At 43.1% G+C, this 17,916-nt stretch overlaps 1 protein-coding gene across 2 annotated transcripts in view; it reads right to left on the bottom strand.

The window, feature by feature from the left end:
- The window catches only part of GPR176 (G protein-coupled receptor 176), a 38,089-nt gene extending 24,272 nt beyond the window's left edge, over positions 1-13,817 (bottom strand). Inside the window, exon 1 of one of the 2 annotated variants that reach the window (XM_042048473.1) lies at positions 12,725-13,817. In XM_042048473.1, the coding sequence (XP_041904407.1) occupies positions 12,725-12,953 (229 nt within the window). In that variant the 5' untranslated portion in view covers positions 12,954-13,817. The remainder of the gene's footprint in view (positions 1-12,724) is intronic. The other variant, XM_042048474.1, reaches the window with a different exon arrangement.
- Positions 13,818-17,916: the final 4,099 nt, after the last annotated feature.

Raw genomic sequence — 17,916 nt, 5'->3', positions numbered from 1 at the left:
TATTTCTTAAGCACAAATCTCATTTGTGACTTCATACTTTTGAATGCAAAGGTAAAACCAAAGCAAACTCCCATACTTTGTTGGTTACAGTTCCAAGGTCCAAGCTGGACCCATAGAGAAAAACTCAGATCTGGCAACAGCTCCTGAACTCAAATGTTACCAAAAAATACAGGCTGCTGTTCTTGTTAGCAGCAGTAAACAATTAAAATGTTGGCCAGTTATAAAGTCACATTTAGAATGTTTGAGCACTTTTTCTGTTCTATTTGGAAACATTTTGCTCTGTTAACTGATTTCCCCATAAATCTTCCTATGAAAACCTTCAAAAAAATTACCCAAGGCCTCTAGCATGAACTGGATCAACACATGCAAAAGCATATGATCTGGTATAACATCCCATAAAAGGGTGGCCAGCAGCTTTATTTACCTAAGATAGGGATTTACAGTAATAGCCGAGAACAAATCAGCAAAATGCTTCTTTTCCCAAGAGAAAAAGATATGGGAATGGCCCTCTCTCCTGCTGAAACATCACCAAGGCAAGCTACAACACCTATCACTTCCCTTAGCTTTTAAAATGGGAATGCAGACTGGGCAAGAAAGGCAAAAAACAGGCCATCTTCAAGCTGCCAGAAAGATGTTCAGAGGAGCACTAACCACTGCCACTAACATTCTCCGTAGAGCTACAGACATACCTTCACACAGACATCATGTCATGTATTAACATGCACCCGTGCTGTTTACAGTTATGTGCAAAAGCAAATTTCACAAAGGCTGACTACGAGAGCATCAGTGGTCCCAGCTGGCCTCACCTGGGAGCCCCACGCCCTGCCCATGGCTCTGGCAGCTGTGCTCAAGCTCTGAACTGGGCACACAGTCCAGCAGGTGTGCCTGCCTCCTGTCTCTGGGTTGAATCTCAGACCTATTTCACTTTATTTTCCAGTTAAAGTGATTAAATATTGTGTGCTTCTTCCTCCTTAAAAGAAAAGGAACATCAAAAATATGGCAGAATTTACTGTTAACCTGTACAAAGTTTGGGGGCTTTTATGTTGACCAGAGAAGCTCCCTCTCTATTTCAGTTAGGGTAGATATTTCTATGGCTGGTTTTCCTAACATGAAAATTAAATACAGGAAATCAAAATCTCTCATTTGTCCTTAAGGTCAAACCAAGATTCCCCACTGCTTTACTGCACTATATGGCACTTTCTAGCATGTGTTCCTTGCTACAGTACAGTTCTATGATTTAATACTCCCTAATAACTACTAACACACTACTAGTGTTTGAGACTCCTATTACATGCTGCTGTTGCAGTAGTTACCATGCCAAAACCAACAAATCTCAAAAAAAAAAAAAAAAAAATCTCTGATTGCACTCAGTAGGTTTAGCAACAAAACAGTCAAAAGGCAACAGGAAAAAGGAGATGTAAGAAAACTCTTTGGTCTGCCTGCTGTCTTCTCCATAGACCAAGGTAATTTTGTGCAACTCACCTCCATATCTACAGTCGGATTATTATATTCCAGTTATTTACAGTCTTTGCATCCTAACTTAAAAAGCACAGAATTTTTTTTTTTTTACTGCATGCTCCTGTGATGATCTCAGTTTATAATCAATCTTTTGGGAACCCCGAAGCAGCAGCAAATTGTTTAAAAGACTTTGCATGTCAAGGCAGAATTGTTCCACACAGTGGTAGTATCTGATTAATCAGAATTACTAAAAGCACTCAACACCCAGCAGGGATTTTCTAATTAAGACCCTTCCAGTGTAGTGAACCATTTTTCAAATAAAAATTTATTGTAAAAATAACTTGACTGAAACATGATAGAAGTGTGTAGGAAGGAGAGTGGGGGGATGTGGGTATGTGTGGGGGTTTTTTCTAAAATCAAAAGTATATGAATATTTAATTTCTAGAGTTTCCAAAGGTACAACCTGGCCATTGTCTACAATGAGAGACCACAAATAGGAGTATTGAGATAAGATCACAGTGTTCCCTAAGAAGCCATGTTATCTTTGGAAGTCACTTAGGCCCAATTTTGCAAAAGCCGAGGGTTCTTTGGGTGACATCCCAAGCCTGATCCTCAGCAGATGGTGACCATCCATCTGTATGGCTTCTCAGGACAGACAGCCAAAACTCACTCATAATTTCAAACAATTTCAACTGTATGAGTTTATATGCACATCACAACCATTGCTCCTTCTGCTACTACCTTCACATACTCTAGCTTCTTTTACTCTTTCCTTTGCTCTCTGGACTTCAGTATCTCTTTTCTTCTGCTGACTGTGTTTTAAAAAACAAAACAAAAGGATGTCTTTGCTGTCCTATTCCAGAGGCTTGTTACAGTCAGAAAAATTTTAGTGTGGTGGCGATTTATTCTTTTTTTCAAATTAAACTGCAGACATAGAATACTGAATACTTAATAGAATACTTAGCCAAATCTCACACAAACACTAGAGAACTGCAGTGGATGAAAATAAGGATAATAGATAACAATTTTTATAAGTGAACTAGAAGAACATTCTGTAATACACTGTTGAGTTCTGCAGCTTTTTCTGTAAGTATAATAGTAATTCCGTTGACCTGTACATGATGTTCCTTGCAATGTTCCCATTTCCTATTAATGCGTCAATGTTTGTGAGGAGTGGGCAAAATAAGCCTCTTTTAAAATATGGGCTCAAAATAAAACATGGACATGTCAGAGAACAGTATATGCGCCAACATCCCCCCATTGTTTCCTGATGATTAGTAGTCATATACACAGTGTTACTGTACACATATAGGTAGTTTCCCAGATTTAACTTAAGCAAGATAGAGACACAATGGATTTAAAAAAAAAAAAATTGGATGCTGCATCCACATCCAGCCATCACAGGGTATCTGTGCATGCCAAACAAAATAGGAAGAATGCTTATCTCTCTGTGGTGGGAGTACATGTAGCAAACAAAAAGGAATCAAACAGGGCAGGTGGCACAGCTGTTTTGCCCAGGAAAGACAGGAACAAGGAGAAGGTCAAACAAGACTGGTGAGTTTGGGACTGGCCTGCTTCCTTTGGTGGCCACATGCTTCTAGGTAAGTGGGAGTTTGCTGAGGCTACTCCAAGTGTTTGCCAAGAAACTACATCTTACTTCACTGCTAAGCACCTTACAAAGACACCATCCTACAGTACACTAGAGGGTCAGCAATCTTAGTCACTGAAGCAAGACAAGCTAAATTAATAAAACTTCTAAAAACTAACATGTTAAGCCAGCCAAATTCTGGAAAGAAACAATGCTACTGGCCAGAGCACAACATATGTGATTACCTGCTCAGGGGCAGAGAAGTCCCTAACTCAGACTGACACAATCCAAAGGGGTTGTAGCTAATGCTCCTCTGAAAAGGCAATAGGAAATAAACTGCCTAATACCACAAATGGAAAAGGCAATCAGACTACTCTTTTTTGGTCTAGATGCTCCTAAAAATTACAGATATTAAACTGAAACAACAAAAACCACCCTACCTCTGTGTTTTCCACTCGTTAAAATTAATTTAGGCAATAGCAGAAGAAAATGTATTTTAGCCCCTTTTATGACTGAATTTTTTATTTGTTCTATGGTATCAAAGAAATTATCCACACGAAATAGAGGTACAACAAAAGTAAGGCCTGCTGGAGTATGGAAACATGCCAAGTGACACAAGGTTTGTGGACAAAGGTGTAAGAGGTTACACAAGAAGCAAGATCACTTCATATTTTATCAAGTCTTCTGGAAAAAATTCATGAGTTCTTCTCTGTCTGCTTTGACAGACAAGAAAATAAGTCAAAGGTGGTAGAAAAAAGCATATTAAAAATAGAGTCTCTGTCTCCCAAACAATTACAGGCTTTTTTCCCCCCTCCCAAGAGAACTGGCAGAACAGAAGGAAGGACTGTATTTGCCAGGATGCCACACTATTCATGATGGAGAGGAATGTCAATTACAGCACTGAGTATCATAACTAACAAACCATTTTAAAAGGCAGCAGTCCACAGCAATGTCCCAGCAATTGCCAATGACAGCAATACCATGAGCAGGGAATAAGACAATTAGAGCTCTCCCTGCCATCACCATTTCAGCTTCACTACTGCTTTCGTTACTGCCATAATTGCAATTTGCATTGTCTGGCTAAACTAATGCCTTACCATGAGAGGTTACACAATTTCTTATTCAGCCAGCCTTCCAGTCCAGGATATTTTCCTCATTGCAATGTTTCTATGGAAGCTAGCTGACTACAAGGCAGCAGTTCTTCTCCCTGCTTCCAGCTGCTAAATCTAATTTAAAGATGCTAAAAATAAAAAAGGCTTACATGTAACAGTACTGTTCAGAAGACAAGAAGCTGTATTTCCTACAGGGAGAGCATTTAACCAGCAGTGAGATGAAGGGAGGTACAATATAATAATTGTTTCACTAGTATTTCTGCCATTTGAAAATTTTCGAGCAGTACCTAGCCCACTACCAAAACATTTTGACAACTCTTTCCTCATTGGATATTGAGACAGCAAGTTAGGAAACGTAACACGGAAAAATCCCAAGTCTTTTGGCATCCAGTTTAGCTACTGCCCCAGTGACCACCCATACCAGACACCTAAGACTATTTAGAGTAATTTACAAATTCTGTCATGAGCCACGTGGGTGCAGGCATCGAAAACAAGTACAAGAGGAAAACAAAACATTACTTTGGCATTATGGACATTTTTCCTTAAATATATACATGATGTATATAAAATCCACTTTTGGTTTTCTCTGCAAAGCACTTCACAGTGATATTCCCATTAGTATACATCTCCTGTATGATCTCAGAGCCTCATCCTAACCAAGTATCAAAAAGAAGTGTTTTGTAGCCTATATTAAGAAGTATGATTACCGACTCACCTCCATGAAGATGAAGGAGCAGAGAGATGGCAAGTGTGGGAACCTCAAAATCCTACTCAGAGAAAGGAGCCCCTGCCCCAAACCCTCCCCAGAAAACAAGGCCATTTGCCAAAGCCGATAATACAGATTTTATTTAACGATGAATGTGAGGTAGAATGAAATAGAAGAGGGAGGGGGACCAGTGGAGAGATCAACTAGAAGATGGTCACCACCTGCGGACCCAGTGATATTCCATTGGTTCTTCTTCACCCTGGGCTTCTCAGTGGTGGGGGTCCCAAGGTCATTCAAAACTTTGCTATTTATACATCCTAGCAAACAAAGGAGTTAATGCTCATTGACTACACAGTTCTCTTATTCTACTGGCTAAATTATTTCCTCGCCTCTAAGGCTAATTAGTCCATGTGCTTAGTCTTTCTCTTCTTTTGAGCTGGTGGGCTGTGAGTCAGTAGTTGCAATCTGCTCCTGCCAGAATCACCTTTTAGGGAATCCAAGCTGATTTCAGCACAGTTGCCGAGTTGGTTTTCCTTGTGGCTTTGTGTCCATTAACAGTGATAGATTCTTCTCCCCAAGCTTTCTTAAGATGCCCCTAGGTCTGAGATAACACCTGGACAGTAGTATCCCCTTTAACTTATCTCAAGTTCCCACTATACTGGCTTATCTTACAGTCCAAGCTCCAGGTATTCAGCCATGGTGGTTTGGGCAGGAACAAGTGGAGGAGACCAGAGGGAAAATGAGATAAAAGCCATCTATAAATTGGCACTTGGTTCATACACTGGTCTGGCCATGCCCTGCACCTGATCAGCACCGTCTGTCCCACCTTCTCATTAAATGCCATTTCCAACTCTTCTCATGGGTGAGGGGCTCTCTCCTCCATGGACCTGTGAGGAAACAGAAATCCAAGTGCAGTAACTGGGGGAAGACCATGCGACATCAGGGCTGATGCATCAGGATGGCAATGCCTGGAGAGACCAGAGAGTGAGTATTTGTGTGGGTGTGTGTCAGTGTGTGATCATGACTGAACATCAAGGCAGACCAGCCAGCAAGTAGGAAACACTCAGGAGGTAAATGTTGGCATGGCCATAAGGTGTGATCCAGGTAACCATGGGGGGACAAGAGGGCTATGAAAGTTGGCCAGCAGAGGACCAAGAGCTCCAACCCAGCTACTGGAGAGAGCCATCTACATCTGTGTGTCTGTGTGTGAGGCAACTGGGAGACAAGAGGATCCCAGGCCAGCTACTGGATAGACTGGGAGTCTAGGACCAGCTACTATGGAGTGATCCATATTGGCTTATATATCTGTATACTTAAGTATTTTATACTAATGGGCTTTCATCCTGAGCAGCCAGAGAAGGGAAGAGGATGAGGCCATTGATACTCCTTGTGTCTGCCTGAATGCTGCATCTTCTCTCTGTGTCAGTCTGTGTGGCTGCTTATGTATAATAGGTATAGATGGATCGTGTGCATGCCTGCCTCTTGGGAATTCGTGCTCAGCCTTGCTAGTCCTCTGTTCTGATGACATGGGGCTGCAGCAGGTACACCTCTATCAGCCTACAGGATTCAGCAGCACTGCCAGCACATTCTGTGGAGATGTATACAATTTTTTAGATCTTGAAAAATGTTTCTAAGTGGCAAGCCTACTTTTTCCAACATCACACAAGAAATTAATTACTAAAGATTAACAGAATAGAATAAAAGCCTCGTTTAAATGCTTATGATGCCTGCCTAATAGCAAGCCAATAAATGAAATTGTAACAGAACTAACACTATTTGAAATTCTTGCTAAGTGCGTGGGTTCATTCATGCCTAAAATGCTAACTTACTGCCCATAACATCATTACAAAATCTTGTATCTAGATTTTCACTGAAGTTCGAAACAGTCGAGTGATATACACCAGCAGGCATTTCAGCAACTGTAACTCACAGTGAAAAGCAAAACATGACATCCAGTCACTTAGTTAAAGAGCTGTGGTTCATAGGTCTCATTAAAGTGTTCACACAGGGACTACAGACAGTAAAATGACAGGTATGAATCAGTTTCTCCCTAAATAGTAGCAGTCTACAACTTCCTCACAAGAGGAGGCGGAGGAGCAGGCACTGATCTCTTCTCTGTGATCACCAGTGACAGGACCTGAGGGAATGGCCTGAAGCTGTGTCAAGGAAGGTTTAGGGTGGATATCAGGAAAAGGTTCTTCACCCAGAGGTGTGGTTGGGCACTGGAACAGGCTCCCTAGGGAAGTGGATACAGCAGCAGAGTTCAAGAAGCATTTGGACAATACTCTGGGGTACATGGTGCAATTCTTGGGGCTGTCGTGTGTAGGACCAGGAGCTGGACTCAATGATACTTGTGGGTCCCTTCCAACTCAGGATATTCTGTGATTCTAGGATAAATAGGGATCAGTTTAACATCCTTGACATACATGATCATTAGAGACACTGATTAACCCCCCCAACACATGTCTGAGGAACTCTTCAGCACACAGTATCCCCACAGCATCAGGCATGTGCATTTCAGGTATAAATCACTGCATCTCATGCTTCCAGGCTAGGTAAAGGGCTGTTTTCCCAAAGCCTCTCTTTTAAACGGCAGCAGCAGTGCTACCTGAGGGGCCGCTCAGCCAAATCCGGACACAGTGCCTCTGCTGAAGCTCGGGGAGAAGAGAGGTCTCCATGGCAACAGGGGCCCCAGCAGTCTCACAACCCCTCTTCTTCATCTTCTCCTAAAACTCGATTTTTCTTCCAAAGAGAATTGCTTAGTAGTTCAACTGAACACATATAAAAAGCAAAAGCATAACATCTACTGCAGATAGGCTTTACCAATGCACATCCTGAACTGAGCTTAACTGCTGCACAGTCCATGACCCCTGAGGCTTAGAACCAGCCATACAGAACCACAGGGGAAAATTATTACTACAGTGTTATGATACTGCAATGTGTTATTACCATGCAATTATTACATGCAACCACCACTCATATCATCATTTGCCTGATGCTTCTTTTTAGACTTGATTTTCAGTCACTTTTTGCTTTGCCAAACTTTATTTCAGCTAATCAGCAATTAAGTTCATCTATGCAAAGTGCCTGGTTAAGAAGATTTCATCTAAGACACTTATTGTGATACCAGTGAAACAGAACAGCATCATTCCCATCCCCAAACCTTTTTGTTTCTTCCCTTCAGATGACTCTACCCTTTTTGTGGGCACCACCATAATTTTTTATTGGAGGTCTTGCAGACGTGATCCTCATTCTTTAAAAATTCTCTCAGTCTAGCCTTGAATCACATACCTGCAGTATCTTTTACTGCAAGATTCCCTGCTCCATTCTGTACAGAAGATGCCTATGGCAAGCTTTACTGGTAGCTATTCAAAGACAGGTATTTATTCCTTATGCTAACGTACATTTGCCTTTACAAGCATGTTACCTAGGCTGCCAGTTACTTCAGGTTTGTACCCCAGAAGGGACCTATCCCTTTACAAATTAGTTGCTGCAACAATACCCTTTTACATCTCTCTGCAAAGATATCAAGACAAGGAGAAGAAGATCAGTTTCAGGGGCAGAGAGAGACTGGGAAATCCTCATGAAAAGGGGCAAGCCTGTCCTGCAGGACACTGGGAAGGCAGCAAGGGTTCAGTTTGCACTGCGATACTGGATATCTCTTTCACAGCACATCATTTTCCTTTAAAGAGTGGCTAGAAATCAGGAGGTAACCAATCTAACCCATGGCTTTCCAAAAAGTGCTAAAACCACTGAAATAGAGTTGAAACTTCAGCAGAGCATACTCAGCTTTTCCAGTTAAATTTTCTTCTGTACAGGACAGATTAAGGAAGACAAAAGAGCAAGTAACATAGAGCCTAATTCCCAAAACCTCAAATAAGGCACTGATCTAAAAGGTCTGGGAAAGTTTCCTGGATTTGGGATTATGTGGGATATAGTTAGTAAAAAATGAATAGAAAGTAAGATGCATATTCAGTCTGGGGAGTAGAGACTAGCAATGAGGACATCTCTTTCTTGTTATAATTTGCATCAATTTTTGCGTGTGTGGATTTTTTTCCTAAATGTCCAACAATCTTTTTTTTTTTTTTTAAAGAAGAAATTCGGTTTTATCTAGCATGAAAATTGTGAACATATTCAAATAACCTCAGGAACAAACGCTGATTCTCAGACCCTGGAAATACAAAAAGAACAGAAACCACAAACCACAAAAAGGGGGAATTTAAGTTAGATATTTGGAAGAATAAACTGTGAGGGTGGTGAGACACTGGAACAGGTTGCCCAGGGAAGCTGTGGATGTCCCATCCCTGGAAGTGTTCAAGGCAAGGCTGGATGGGGCTCTGAGCAGCCTGGTCTACTGAAAGGTTTTCCAGGCCATGGCAGGGGCGTTGGAAGGAGATGATTTTTAAGGTCTCTTCCAACCCAAATGCTTCTGCAATTCTATTCTACAATTCCATAATGGGATATAATCTTACCTAAACCTAATGTGACATGAACATTCAGTTACACCGGTCAGTAAAAGCATAACTCATAAGCTCCTCCATTAAATTGCAGTGACTTTATATGCAAGTAAGTAAACTGTGGGAAAGTCCAGGTTAAGAGTGAGAGAGCCCAGATCCTCATCTACCTCATAACAGTTACTTCTGGTCTTTCTTTCCCTTCTCCTGAGAAGGTGCTATTGTCCACTCCATTTCACCCATCATTTTTATCTCCCTTTCAAGCTAAGCTCACTGTGCATACTGGTTCCAAGAGCTCTTTGAAGACCCTCTTCATTTCCCAGATCTCATCCCACTGCTCGCACTCAACGGAAAGCAGTTGCAGCCACCTTCGGTGACCTCTCCCCACCAAAACTCAGAAGTAACACACTCTCTTCCTTCTTTCAAAGCTAAAGTAACAATTAGTCTCTGCAGACTGATTCCTTCTAATGGCAAGAGGAAAATATGCCTTGCAGATCAGTATTGCTGTACTCCTATATTCACTACAAAACAAATCTCAAGAATTTTCTTTGATAAAAAGAAAGCTATTAAAAATGTAATCACTTGGAAAAGGAGCCTTATATCATCCCAAGCTCAAAACAAAACAAAACAAAAATTGATGATGTGCTTTCAATGTATTTAAGAGTAACCATGAAAAAGAATAGTTTGACTCTTCCTTGCCTTCAGCAGGTATAACAAAACACTCAACACAGCACTGTTTTGTCATATCACAGTGAGAACTAACACAAGAATTTTTCCTAGTGTTCCAAGTCTGCCCACAGGTCTCAAGTAGGGGTCTTAAATGGAAGAAAATGAAACCATAGCATGCATCTCTCTCACAGCTGACAACATTCTTCTGTACAGCAGGTACCTAAATTAAATTTGCAACACCGACCGTGACTCTTCCCTCTTGCAGGACCTGGACTTCTCCATGCCATAGACTCCTGCTAATGTCAGACCCCTGTAATCATTATCAAGACTGAGTCATATAGGTTTGTTCCCTTTCAAGCTTAAACTAAGAATAATTTCTTCTTTTAAAACAGTAATGCTGTTTTATCAACGGCAAAGTGGCTTGGGCACGCACTGATGCTGTGAAATGTACAAGTTGCACATCCACCCAAACCAGAAAGGATTCAAACCCACACATCCTACCTCTGAGGGGTGTGACCCCCATCTCAGGCTCTAGGGAGAAGGATAGTCTTATCCACCTACTGAAGGGCTACCCCTCTGCAAAGAGGAACCTGGGACTCACTAGAACAAAGAACTGCTATCCTGCAGCTTAACTGAGGGGCTCATCTGATGGAGAAAAGAGAGGGATGCCACTCATGCTCTAAGGACCATGGCAGAGAATAAATGATAATTAGCAGTGTTTGTGCAAGCATTAAGTGTGAGGTAAATATCCAGTTGTTAACCCTTGCTGATGCAGAGGTACTGTGCAGCATGCGCACATGCAAAACTTTTGGCACGTATGAGAGTTGAGCACACAGGCACCAAAGCCCTGAGATCTTCTGGAGATGTGGCTTTCTTTCCATTCAGTAACAAAGAAATAGTAGTACATTTATTGGGTTGATAGGGGAAGACATTTTTAAAGACTCCAAAGTTTTCAGCTGTTATGATAGTGTGTATCATAAATGGCTTAAATTAGCATTTCAGGGACACAGGGAGACGAGAAGCGAAGGCTGTTTCAAAAAAATAGTTAAAATTGGTTTCCATCACTGTAAATTCACAAGGCCCACTGCTAACATTTGTCATTGAACTAGTGCATTTTCATGATTTAAAAAAAAAAAAAAATCATTTCCTCCCCTGTTTAGCTCTTTGATAGGCCTGGAAAAGTTATTGATCTGGAAGTTTCATCAGCCTCCCAGCCATCCAATCAGAAATAAACCCCTTGTGACATGTTGAAATCTTTTCCCAGTTCACTTCTTGAAAACAAATTGCAGGAGTGCCAAACCATAACCTGTCTTTCAAAATTTCTAGCTATAGTTATTTTTTGGTTGGTTGGTTTTTAAAAACTCCTAGTTGATGAAGGAATGATTACATGATAATGTCTGTTTTCTTCTTCAAATAAAATTGGAGGATCCATACTCATTAAACTAAATCTGGACATATGACTCAAATTTATTCTCTGAAAGGTTCAAAACCCAAAAAATAAAGAACTAAAATTCTGACTTTTCTCATCTAGTCTTGTTGTTTTAGGACACTATTTGCTGGCTATTGTTTTGTGACAGGTACTATCCAACATACAGGAAAAGACAAGAGTACCTATGATGTTAATAGTATCCTTTCCCCACACTATGTGCTAAATAGGAAAAAAAAAGCAAGAACCATGAGGATTACCCCCACTGCACAGAGGAATAATTGATGCCAAAAGACTCAGGGATTTACAGTAATAACCAGTAAGTGCACTGTTGACTGGGACTCGACACTGTTCCATGGCTATGCTTACCATCTTCTTAGAAATTATTTAAGTGATATTGCCAAAAACAGGCAAATGTTAGAATTCATTGCCATGACCACAAAAATGGATTTTAGCATTATTGAAGATCAGGAAAATCCAAAACAAATCCTTGATAAAATGAGCCAATGACCATCAGCAAATTCCGGCTGAACTCCCTTAAGAAAGCTGGACGTTTTCTCAATCAAGCCCTGTGTGTAAAGCTCTGACTGTTTGAGATAGTAGTGACATTTTACTGAAATCCAGCTTACTTTTCTCCCGAACAGTGCTAACTTGACTCACCATAAAGCTTATTTTGCCTTTTTTTTTTTGCTAAGAAATGAACACATATTCCTAAAAAACAATTTGCTACAAGCATCCAGAAAGCAACTGTACACACTTTAGTAAAATTATATAGCAATAGCTTACTACCACATATCTAATCTATGATCCCTACTGTAAGGATAATGAGTAGGCAAGGTTGCACATGGTTATACATATTTACAGTATAAAGTACTTCCAAAGGATTTATTTAAAATCTGCGAGACACAAATACCAAATTACTGCAAAGTGAAACAGAAATTCAGCAAAACTTGTTTAAAACCCTCCACACCCTCTTTTATGTTAAAGAGAACAGATCCCATTGCAGCTGAAAATAAGCGTAACCAAACCCATTTAATTTTTGCCCGTTTACATCCTGTTGTAAAAGATTATTTAGTAATACATGCATCTAATGTATAAGTTCTCATCTGTGACGAATACATTTCAGAGTAACAGCTTTTACACATCAAAACCCACAAGGAACTTGAAACCATACGCCTGAGGACCAGAAATGCAGTAAGACGAGTCACGAAGGCAGTCAGTGATGCCGGTTACCATTTGGTCCGCAGTCCCTGACCGCAAGGATGGAAAAAAAAAAAAAATCAACAAAGAACTCCAGCAACTCTCACTCACCCAGCAAAGAGCCCACGAAGATGACAACCTGCACGGTGGTGGTGAAGTGCCGGTAGCTCTGCTCCTCGCCGTGCTCCTCGCTCTCCACGCCGCCCGCCTCGCTGACATTCCCGCCCTGCCACACCATCTGCGCGGCCGAGGCGTTCCCCATCTCCAGAGCGCTGGTGACAGCCTGGGACGGGGCACGGTCGCTTTCATTCATCAACACCCAGCTTCTGTCGTACCCCATGGCGAAGTTCCCGCCTTCCTTGCTGCCACCTAGTATCACAGGTTGTCCAGCCCTTGCCTTTAGCGAGTGAATGGAGCCCACAGGCACCAGGGTGCTTCTGAGGATAAAGCCCGGTCTCTGCCTTTCGGAGGCACCTTCACCACATTCCTGTGTCCCGAGAAGCAGGGCTGGCTGTTCGCGTTTCCACCTTGTAAGTCATGATAGCCGGTAAAGAAAAGCAGAAAACAAGCCAGGCTTCTCCTTCCGGTCAGCTGTCCCATAGTTTTTGCTTCACACCGCCACAGGTCTCCTCAGCATATTTTACCGCAATAAGCGAGAGAGGGAATCAGGGTCCCCAGAATCACACCCCACGCCGCGGCTCATGTTCCCACCGCCGCCGAGGGTCGCGGCGCGCCTGCCGCACGCACGGCCACGGGCTCACAGCACAGCACAACCGGCCTGCAAAAGTGGAGGGGCCACGAACTCTGTCCTCTCGCTCCACTCTCAGCGTTGCCGCTGGCTTTGCTCACAGCCCTGAGGGAGGAAAAGCATGGCTTTCCCTGTGGCACATCTGCTCCCGCTCTCTCCTCTGCTCCTGCCCGCTCTGCCCGTGGTGAGACAGGGCTCCCTCCCGACTCTGCGCGGCGCTGAATGCCGCGAAGACCCTACACAGCGTCCAGACAGGCCAGTGACTGCTCAATAGCTTCCCCTGCACTCCCGCTATTTCTCGGGGAAAATGAATTGGGGTTTGAATCGCAAGGCGGGGACGCTCGAGCGTCCAGTGAACCGAGGCGGCTCCGTACGATCCCTGCGCGCCCCGCACTGAGCGCGGCTGGCAGCGACACTCCTGCTCCTTCGTGCTCCCACATCCCGACGCGGGCGCCAAGCTGCTGCCACCCCGCGCTGCCGAGCCCCGCGGCGACCCCGGGCCGGGGCAGGAGCCGCAGCCCCGCCGCGCTCCCGAGGGCGGGCGCGCCGCCATCACGTGGCCGCGGCGCTCGGCGGCGCCGCCATTTCGCTCGGGGGCGGCGGGAGCGCGGGGGCGCGTTTTAGACCGGTGTGTTAAAACAGGTCCCTAATCCTGATGACAGGCTTTCAAAAGACGGTGATGGGTTCTAGATACGCATGTTACTTGTTAAAATAGATTTTTTTTAAATGTATAATTTTCCAGAAAAGCTCTACAGGGGACGTAATAAGTTCGGGCATTGATTGTACAGAAGGTGTGCATCCATATAGTGGGTACACGTTTGCCTTTAATTTGAAGACTTTAGGGGGAGTGCTAGCTAAAAATTAAGCCAAAGAGGTTTTTTCAGACACTGGACAGCCAGTCTGGAAGTGCCCCGGGAAGAGGAGCTATCCACGAGCCCAGCCCCTGCACAGCAAGGCTTCCTCAGGGACCCCATGTCCATGAGACGTATCCCAGTGACATCTGCCCAGTCTCCTGCGATGTGAACTTGGGTGATCCAGGACAGAGCTAGGTGCTGTGCCATGGGTTCAAAGACATTTGCTGACCACAGGGATAGGGAACTGCCATTGTCCCATCCCACCATAGGTCCTGGAGGCTGTTGGCCAAGCCTCTTCTTGTACCTCCATGTGTTTGGGCCCTGCCATTTGCAGCCTCCTCTCATTCCTCTGGGAGCTCATTGCTCCAGCCTCTTTCCTAGTAATTCATGTCTCTGACTCACTCTGATTGTGGCCTCAGAATCACTCTACTTTTCCTCTCACCCATCCTACTTTTCCTCTCACCCATCCTACTTTTCCTCTCACCCATAACTCATTCACCTTGTCCACCCAGTCCCATTTTTCCCCACTTTCCCAGGCAATAATCAGCAGCTTTTACCATGCTTTCCCCTCATCTTTCCTTTCCTGAGACACCTGAACAGGTTTCTTCCTCCTTTTGGTCCTCCATCATTCTTGTGGCCAATCTCTGTAAAGAATCTGACCTCAGTCCCTTCACTTCCCAGCCACCTGCAAGGTGCTTTTCCTCACACAGCCGTCCCTTTCTTCAGCTCCTCCGTGTGGGATGATAACCAAGGAGCCAGGCAAGAGCTAATGCTTAGTGTCTACAGGCTACACTGTGTACCCTCTACATTGTCTTTGCATCCATCTGTATAGTCAAGAAAGGATGAGTTGGCTAAAGGAAAAGGTCCTGTAGAGATAGCGTGATCCGGGTTTGACTTTCGAATGGAACAGAACAGAAGTAAGTTGTACAACTGGACCTTTAAAGGGCACAAAAGCCAAAAAAGAAATGTTTGCCTGATTAAAAGTCATTTAAATATTAAAACACTCACACCTGCATATGCTAATAAGCTTAATGAAGTACATGCTACCACATAAATGACTGTATTACTCAACTATCTGCTTAGACCATGTTACAGATAACCTAGCAGGAGGGGGATCAGATTGGGCTGTATGTAAGAAGGGTAGACCTGTTAGGAGAAAGACCCTAAAAGACATTAGAGAAAGTTCACAGGCTACTCTCCTCCTCCTCCTTCCAAGTGGAGGTGCTGTGTTAGTAAGTGTCTACCTACTATTATTATTATTATTATTACTATTATTATTATTATTACTACCCAGGTTAACAATGTTATCATAAGAACTCTACCACAGCTAGTGCATTTATTCTGACTTTGTATTTCTGTTGCTTCAATAAATCTCATTATTTGTGAATCTGTGCTTGTGGAAGTTCCCACTGAACACAACCAGACATATAATGCCAATTTGGTTATAATCAGAATAAGCCCAGCTGCACCCAGCCCCTCTGATCTCTGGGGACCAGCTGGAATGCAAGAGGGTTCATTTTCTGCCAGGTTTCTTACTCTTAACACTCTGGACCCTTCCCCTTCCTCCTACACTTCACGTAGGAAGACTGACTTCTCCTCACCATGCACATGGGGAAGTGAAAGCACATTCTCACAACTCAATTACATTTTATTTGCTTGAATTAAATTTTATAAATTTTAATGTTGTGGGACAGAGTTTTAAAATTTGTCTTAAATTTTGGAAGGGAAGCTTCTGTCCAGATGCAATGTGGCACATGTTTGGGGCAGGTGGATGTTCATTGTATTCCAGTAAATCTGTGCTGAGCATGTGAATACGCCCTCCAGTAATGTAATTGGGTTTAGTTCTTGAAGGTTTTCACAAGGTTAGCTAGCAAAGCATTGAATAAGGTTCTCCTTCCTCTCTTCCTTCCACCTATCAAATTTTCACGCTCCTGCTGAAGTGCAAGACTTTTTAAAATAAATTCTCAGAATGTTTTTATTATTATGTTCTTTTACTCTTTCTCCTTGGAAGCAACAAATCATTATTAATGTAAGTAATTACGGAAAAAACATAGTTTGAGGTAGACATCTGGTCTAGAACATTTCATCTTAACTGGTTAAAATTTTACGAAGTCACAAAGTAGGGCAGCTTTAAAAGGCATGATGTTATCTGTCCCACCCACTGCAATACAGTGTAACAGGGGAGAAAGCTCCCATGTGCTGGACGGTGTGCCTCACACCACGTGCTTGGGAAGTATAAACACATAATTTCTGTTAAAGGAAATTTCGCTGACATTTCTTAATCACTTACTGCATTGCGTCTTCTAATTGGCCCTTCTTGCTGTGTCTTTGTGCGGGAGAAAAGATGAATCTGTGGCCTAGACACTTTTATTTCCAGTTTTTAACACAGGGAAACTTTTTATACAAATTGATAATGAGAGCACTCAACTGCACCAGAGGAAACTCCAGTGATCAGTTACAGTGCCCCAGGTCACAGCTGACTGAGCAAAAGGACGTCTCTGTTGTTGCTAAATAAACACTAAACAGCTTTGGTCATGCATTTCCCACCAAAAAGCAGATGAGATAGAAAGACCCTGCTGCCGAAGACGCATTCTAGGAATGGTAAGGAAAAGAGACCTGCATCATCACAACAGTGATACAATTTAACACTTGGTTTTAGTTAGATACTAACGACGTTATTGAAGTGCAACTGAAAGATAAAGTATGCATGGAACAAGCTTTCAATTTCAGAAGGACAAATTGAGGGCTATAGAAACCGATCGTAAGTGTAAATGAGTGGTCTTTTTTTAACAAAAATTCTGTACTCGAAGGTCAGGGAGTAAAGGGAAAATCAACAAAACTCCATTCCTAGATCTTGGTGCATGGTAGCAAGCTGCAGTCTACTGTAACATTTTTCTTTCCCTGGGGATTACTCCCTTAATAGATAAGCTTGTATGTATGAATTTACTTGGGGTTTCTATATGAAGATCCCAAAACTTTAAAGGCTCCATCCTGTGGCCGTCCTTTCCAGTAGTAACCGTATGAGGTGACAGAAGGAAAGCACGTTTTCTTCTCTGGTTATCACTGCTCCCCTGACAGCTCTCAGCTGCCTGTCTCTGGCAGGTTCCACCAAGGATACCCGGGGACTAAGGGGTATTCACCTGGTCTGGCCTCACTTTGTGTTTGTAGTTCAACCAGACAAAGACTGTTCGCGCTCCACCTGCTGTTAGTCACTACAGCAATTGTCGGTGGAAACCTTTTTATAGTTTTCACGGGAACTTGTATCCTGCCCCAGCTCTACATGAAATCTATTCTGAAATTCTTGGCTATTTTTTCCCTTTTGTGAATCTTTCTGAAGGTCAGTTTAAAAAAATCTACACAGTATCCAACAGTATTTGCTGTGTATTTCTGTATTGCAGATATACCTGGAGGTATATCTTGAGGGAGTTCAGACTGGACATTTGAAAATGTTCTTCACCCAGAGGGTGATTGGTCACTGGAACAGGCTCCCAGGGAAGTGGCCATGGCACCAAGCCTCCCAGGGTTTGGACAGTGCTCTTAGTCACACTGTTTAGTTTTAGGAGTCCCGCGAGGTGCAGGGCGCTGCACTCGGCGCTCCTTATGGGTCCCTTCCAACTCGACCCGTTCCTGTGGACGAGCCGCTGGACCCCACGCGGCGGTGGCGGCCCCGGCCCCGGCTCCTCCTCCTGCCGCCGCGGCGG

The sequence above is a fragment of the Corvus kubaryi genome, unplaced genomic scaffold (assembly GCF_017639235.1).
Source record: "Corvus kubaryi isolate FWS band 111438036 unplaced genomic scaffold, C.kubaryi_AGA036_p1.0 66, whole genome shotgun sequence".
NCBI lineage: Eukaryota > Metazoa > Chordata > Aves > Passeriformes > Corvidae > Corvus > Corvus kubaryi.
The sequence above is the reverse complement of the archived record's forward strand: the minus strand, read 5'-3'. Positions and strand labels throughout refer to the sequence as shown.